The 6,270-nt window shown below is 30.9% G+C and overlaps 1 protein-coding gene across 3 annotated transcripts; it reads left to right on the top strand.

The window, feature by feature from the left end:
* Positions 1-1,709: 1,709 nt before the first annotated feature.
* On the top strand, positions 1,710-6,270 carry Rpi135 (RNA polymerase I subunit Rpl135). 3 transcript variants are annotated; one of them, XM_076326037.1, is made up of 16 exons: positions 1,778-1,889; positions 2,029-2,117; positions 2,188-2,309; positions 2,369-2,608; positions 2,687-3,009; positions 3,075-3,334; positions 3,411-3,653; positions 3,779-4,056; positions 4,126-4,323; positions 4,396-4,503; positions 4,573-4,749; positions 4,810-5,024; positions 5,101-5,239; positions 5,313-5,469; positions 5,547-5,965; positions 6,044-6,270. In XM_076326037.1, exons 3-16 carry the CDS (start codon positions 2,301-2,303, stop codon positions 6,251-6,253), a joined length of 2,976 nt encoding a protein of 991 aa, XP_076182152.1. In that variant the 5' UTR covers positions 1,778-1,889; positions 2,029-2,117; positions 2,188-2,300; the 3' UTR covers positions 6,254-6,270. The 3 variants fall into 3 exon arrangements, with proteins under 3 accessions (XP_076182150.1, XP_076182152.1, XP_076182151.1); XM_076326035.1 differs by having other exon boundaries at positions 1,710-1,889; positions 1,977-2,309; XM_076326036.1 differs by lacking the exon at positions 1,778-1,889 and having other exon boundaries at positions 2,001-2,117.

The raw sequence follows: 6,270 nt of genomic DNA, 5'->3' as shown, positions 1-6,270 counted from the left end.
AAAGATGTTCGGTTGGTTCTATCTTTTTTAAAAAGAATTATTTTTAGACTTCTTTCGATATCTATTAAAACAAAAGAGATAATCGGGTGTTCTATTTCTGGTAGACCATATTATCTACGGTTGTTGATTAATTTGAGTGTACTTGCTGAAACTTTCAGGAAGGTAGCACACTCCAGGATGCTGCTTTCGAGGTCTCCTCGTCATTGTGATATTTTGATACTGACGATGTGACGTATTTATTGAATAATCGATATTTAGAGTTTGCCAAACAACTCACCAGTATTACCATCATTCCTACACCTTTTTCAAATGTGTTCTTTGTAAGTCGTAAGGCAAGTTGTTGTGGCTCACATGATACTTCTAAGACTTTAATAAATGATGACTTTGTCATTTAATAGTAAATGTGTTAATTATCAATAGAAGAAAGCAACCATGAGTATATCGTAGGATTTACAAAACAAGAATGATGAAAATTTTGTTCAATGTTATAATCAAGAAACCAAAGACAACAATGCTCTGTATTAATAACAATAATAAATGAGTGTTTTGTATAAAATTTAATTAGAAGAATTGTGTGAGTCTGTTTGTACAACTATTTAAGTCTATATAAATATATTTATATTTATAAGAATGTTTGTACGATAAAATATTTCTTGTTGCTGTTGCATTATATAACTCGTGATATTTGTACATATTATTCTACCCGAGCAAGTTGTAAATAATGTTATTTGATATCGTGCAAAGCTAAATATACTATTTTTTAAAAAAAAGTCTACCTTTGGATACTTCACCGACACACTTCATATTTACACCCCTAGCACTGAAATATGCAGAGGTTAAATCAATAATTGTGCTGATGTTGAATTTATTATATATGATGTTGATATTATATATTGAATTCTGCAATTTTATGCTATTTAAACAAAAATGGACTGTATAATTGAATTTTTATCTTAGAAACTATCAATTCTACCAAGTTTCATTTAGGTTATGAAGTTTCTTATAATTTTGACAATTATATATGTATTCTTCTATTGATTACATTTGATTCTATTTGAACTCCTTTGTTTGCATTGCTCTACTTCAATAATTTAAATATAATTTATTAGTTTCAATAAAATACATTCTAATTCAAATATTAACCCACTATAATTGCTTTTATTACAATATACTTATTATTCTAAAACTGCGTAACCTGCGTACTGGATTAACAGTTTCAATTGAAATATACCTTATATTAATAGTACTAATTGTATAAAATTGTATATAAAGATAGTATAATCTCGGTGCAAACAAAATTTCACTTAAGTAAGCACAATGTGGATAACACATGGATCGCCATCTAACAGTGAAAAACTGAAACGTAATGGTATCATTACTCAAAAGAATTATTAGGCAACGTTTTTATCAGCTACGATTCGGTTCTTAGGGTAAAAACACTCCTTAAACATATGTATCTTTTATACTATAGTAGATCTAAAAAAAATGGTTGAAAAAGTTATATTGTTAAGTTAATAAAAATTCCAATTTCAAAATAAAAATATTAAAGCATGTCAACCGAAATAGGTGAATAAAAGCTTAACTTAAAAAAGGACACAACATGAATAACATACAATTGAGAAATAACACGAACTTTCGACCATTGAAATTTATCGATAATGAAGTCGATCATCGAAATTCGTTCGATAGTTGGAAACCATCGATGGTTTTCCGCATGTACTCCACCTGCGTAGAATGCATTTATTTCATCTCGTTTGTCATTTAGATAGTGTTTGAATTATACACAAAATCGTCACTCTTATACTTTTAAATATACAGAAATGTTGATTGAGCCGAAATTAACAAACACATCTGAAGACTTCGGTAAACCACCCGATGAGCAAAATTCTGTAAATATCAACATTTTTTTCAAATTAGTCTTGAGTTTTATTTTTTGAAAATATCGAATTGATCATTATTTTATACATGTATTTTAGTTACTGCAAAGCTTAGGCTCTCCACATGTAGATTCCTTTAATTATATGTTAGAAGATGGCTTGTCTGAAGCTGCTCAAGATAACCCTCATGTTTACATTCAACTTCCAAATGCAGACAAAGTGACTCTGTGGATCGATGATGTATCTATTCATCAACCTACTGTCCCAACTGGTACAATTGGAGTAAAGAATTATAAAATTTATCCTACAGAATGTCGACAGCGGGGATGTACTTACAAAGGAAAGCTTATAGCTAAATTGGGTTGGTCCATCAATGATAAAAGACAAGAGGCTCTTGAAAGAGATTTAGGAGATATTCCAATTATGATCAAGGTATATAATATTCTCCTATAAAGTCAGTCTAATTATCTAATTTATATTTGATGTTATAGTCTAATAGATGTCATTTGAACAAAATGAGTCCAAAGGAATTAGTTAGTCATGGAGAACACGAACAAGAGTGGGGTGGATATTTCATAATCAAAGGGCTTGAAAGATTAATAAGAATGCTATTAATGACAAGAAGAAATTATCCTATTGCTATTAGGAGATCAGGGTGGAAAGCTCGTGGTATACAATTTAGTGATCTTGGTTTACTTCTGAGAAGCGTACGCGATGATAACACTGCAACTGTATGTATTTTGTATAATAAAACATTTAATATTTTCTATAATCTAAACCATACTACTATAAAGCTATATGTTTTATAGAATAATACTTTGCATTATGTAACTGATGGTTCTGCTAAGTTAATGTTCACATATAGGAAGATTTTGTACTATGCTCCACTGATTTTAATATTAAAGTGTTTGGTTGATGTTTCGGACATTTTTATTTATAATGCATTAACAGCTGGTTGTGAAGATGATCTTTACTATAAAGGTTGTATTCTTAATATGTTGCGAGCAATACACGAACAAGATTTACATAGTCATGAACAATGCAAAGCTTATATAGGAAGGATGTTTAGAATAAAGTTTTTCGAATTGCCACATGATGCTACAGACATAGATGTTTGTGACTTTATTATTAAGTGAGTTTAATAAATATATTTGTAAGTACATATTATTTTATACGATTAAAATGTATTATTTCTAGGTATTGCATAGCTATTCACCTTAATGAACCATTAGATAAATTTTATTTACTTGTTTTTATGACTAAAAAGCTATTTGCTCTTGCAAATAATAAGTGTGCCATTGAAGGAGCTGATTCTGTGATGATGCAGGAGTGCTTACTTGGTGGACATTTATATTTACAAGTATTGAAGGAAAAGCTCTATGCTTGGCTGACTGGTCTTAAAATGGGCATCTTAAAGCGCTCAAGGAGTGCTGGTAATAGATACATTTTAAGTGTGCGTAAGTATTTCAAAATCTGATATACAGGTTTTTCATATTGTTGATCTAAATAAAATTATTTTATGTATCAATGCAGAGGAGATGCTAAACATAATGAAACATGGAAATTCTCTTGAATCGCAAATGGAAAATTTCTTATCCACTGGAAATTTAAGATCACCAACAGGTTTAGGATTGATGCAAAATACAGGTCTTGCGATTGTTGCTGAAAATATTAACAGAATGCGTTATATGAGCCATTTTCGTGCAATACACAGAGGTTCGTTTTTCCAAGAAATGAGGACTACTGAGGCTAGACAGTTATTGCCAGATGCATGGGGTAATACTTCATTATAATCACAAATATATTGTAGAACTTTTACATGAAAAATGTTCAAGAGGGTATAGTTTAAATTGATTAATGTAGAAGTAGGTAATGATAATTTATTAATTATTAAATTATAGGCTTTATTTGCCCTGTGCATACACCCGATGGTGCACCTTGTGGTCTTCTTAATCATTTAACAATGAATTGTATCATTACAAAACACCCAGATCCGAAATTAAAATCCAACATTCCTATTGTATTAATGGACCTTGGAATGATTCCACTATCGATTGCTGACAAGTGGAAAGATTCCTATGTTGTAATGCTAGATGGAATGTTGATCGGATTAATAGATGATAATATAATTACTAGAGTAACTGACAAACTAAGAATACTTAAAGTAAAAAGAAAAGAGGTAATAATATCATAAATTTTTGTAACTGAGTATTTAATTTAGATCATCTTATTTTTAATTCATTATTAGGTTCCATATACAATGGAAATAGTATTAGTACCGAAAAAGAATGTACCATCTCAATATCCAGGATTATATTTATTTACAAGTCCTGCTCGTATGATGAGACCAGTAATGAATTTGGCTGCTAAAAAAATTGAATATATAGGAACATTTGAACAAATTTATTTAAATATCTGCGTTACTCCCGAAGAAGCCTATGAAGGAGTAATAAATTATTTCTTCCCCTTACAATGCTTCATATTGTTCATCAAGTTCTTATTTAATTTATTATTATAGTTGACGTCACATCAAGAATTGTCAAAAACTGCTTTCTTAAGTAATTTAGCAAGTCTCATCCCAATGCCAGACTGCAATCAAAGTCCACGAAATATGTATCAGTGTCAGGTAAAATATTCTACAAATATTTGTTTTCATCTTCAAATTTAATAGGTATTTAATTTTGTTATGTTTCAGATGGGGAAACAAACAATGGGTACTCCGTGTCATACATGGCAACTACAATCTGAAACTAAATTATATAGACTGCAAACACCTTCAACACCATTCTTTCGTCCTGTACATCACGACAAGATTAATCTCGATGATTTTTCTATGGGTACTAATGCAATAGTTGCTGTTATATCTTATACAGTGAGTAAAAAATAATATACAATTTTAAAAATGCTTTCAATACAATATGTACATTTATAGGGATACGATATGGAAGACGCGATGATTATAAACAAAGCAGCATACGATAGAGGCTTTGCATATGGAACGATCTACAAATCCGAATTTGTAGATCTAAAAGAACAAAAAAGTTATTTTGCACGGAACCCAGATAAACCTGAACTTGCAGAAAAATTGGATACTGATGGCCTTCCCATACTAGGTACTACTATTAAGGAAGGTGATGTCTACTATTCGTAAGTTGCTTATAATATATTCGTTGTTTCTTGCAATTTTAAATTGACTTTATATAAGATATTAATATTTGAACAGTTATTATGATGCTGATCAATCAACATATGTTTGTGGTAAATATCATGGAAAAGAAGATGCTTATGTTGACAATGTAAAACTTTGTGGAACTTTGCACAGTCATATTCCGCGTAGAGCTTGCATTACTTTTCGAATTTCAGTTAGTAAAATATGATTTTGTATCCTACAAGTCAATGTATATTACTCTTACTAATTGATTATTCAAATTTTAGCGTAATCCAAGCGTCGGAGATAAATTTGCTTCGAGAGCAGGTCAAAAAGGTATTTGTTCGCAAAAGTGGTCGGCAGAGGATTTACCATTTACAGAAACTGGCATGATTCCTGATATTGTATTTAATCCACATGGTTTCCCAAGTCGTATGACAATAGGTGAAATTAATTTTTTTTTAAAATGTTTGTTTTTATATTTATACAAATATTCAAATTATAATTTATGTATATAATAGCCATGATGATCGAAGTGATGGCTGGAAAATCAGCAGCTATACATGGATTGGTGCATGATGCAACTTCCTTCCGATTTAATGAAGATGAAACAGCGGTTGAATATTTTGGAAAATTGTTGGAACGTGGCGGTTATAATTATTACGGAACCGAAAGAATGTATTCGGGCATAGACGGAAGGGAAATGACTGCCGATATTTTCTTTGGGATTGTTCATTATCAACGATTACGACACATGGTTTCAGACAAATGGCAGGTCAGAAGTACCGGTCCAGTCGACATTTTAACGAGACAACCCATAAAAGGTAGAAGAAGAGGTGGTGGTGTCCGATTTGGAGAAATGGAACGAGACTCATTAATATCTCACGGCTGTTCGTTTCTACTTCAAGACCGTCTTTTTCATTGTTCAGATAAATCTACGGTAGATTTGAATTTTGTCAAGTTTTCTTTCTCACGTTTCTAATAAAATAATTAATTAATGACAATATTAATATTTCAGACTTCAGTATGTCAAAAATGTGGGACATTGTTAGGTCCGGTAATGGAAGTGTCTTCAAATGCGGCAAGATTAGGTGAAAAAATAAGATGTCGCCTTTGCGGTGACGATAAATGTGTAAGAGAAATTGATATACCGTACATCTTTCGATATCTCGTTACACAGTTAACGTCGTGTAATATTAATGTGAAATTGTCATTCGCGGAGAAATAAAAAATGGTTCAAATACA

This window comes from Ptiloglossa arizonensis, chromosome 14, assembly GCF_051014685.1.
Source record: "Ptiloglossa arizonensis isolate GNS036 chromosome 14, iyPtiAriz1_principal, whole genome shotgun sequence".
NCBI classification, from domain to species: Eukaryota; Metazoa; Arthropoda; class Insecta; order Hymenoptera; family Colletidae; genus Ptiloglossa; species Ptiloglossa arizonensis.
This window is presented reverse-complemented; position numbering and strand designations above follow the sequence as displayed.

Excerpts from the sequence above, each read along its gene's own strand:
- Rpi135 (XM_076326035.1), top strand. The coding sequence starts at position 1,821 with ATGTTGATTGAGCCGAAATTAACAAACACATCTGAAGACTTCGGTAAA. Across the intron at positions 1,890-1,976 it reads CACCCGATGAGCAAAATTCT|TTACTGCAAAGCTTAGGCTC; the intron begins GTAAATATCAAC and ends CATGTATTTTAG. Across the intron at positions 5,966-6,043 it reads ATTGTTCAGATAAATCTACG|ACTTCAGTATGTCAAAAATG; the intron begins GTAGATTTGAAT and ends TTAATATTTCAG.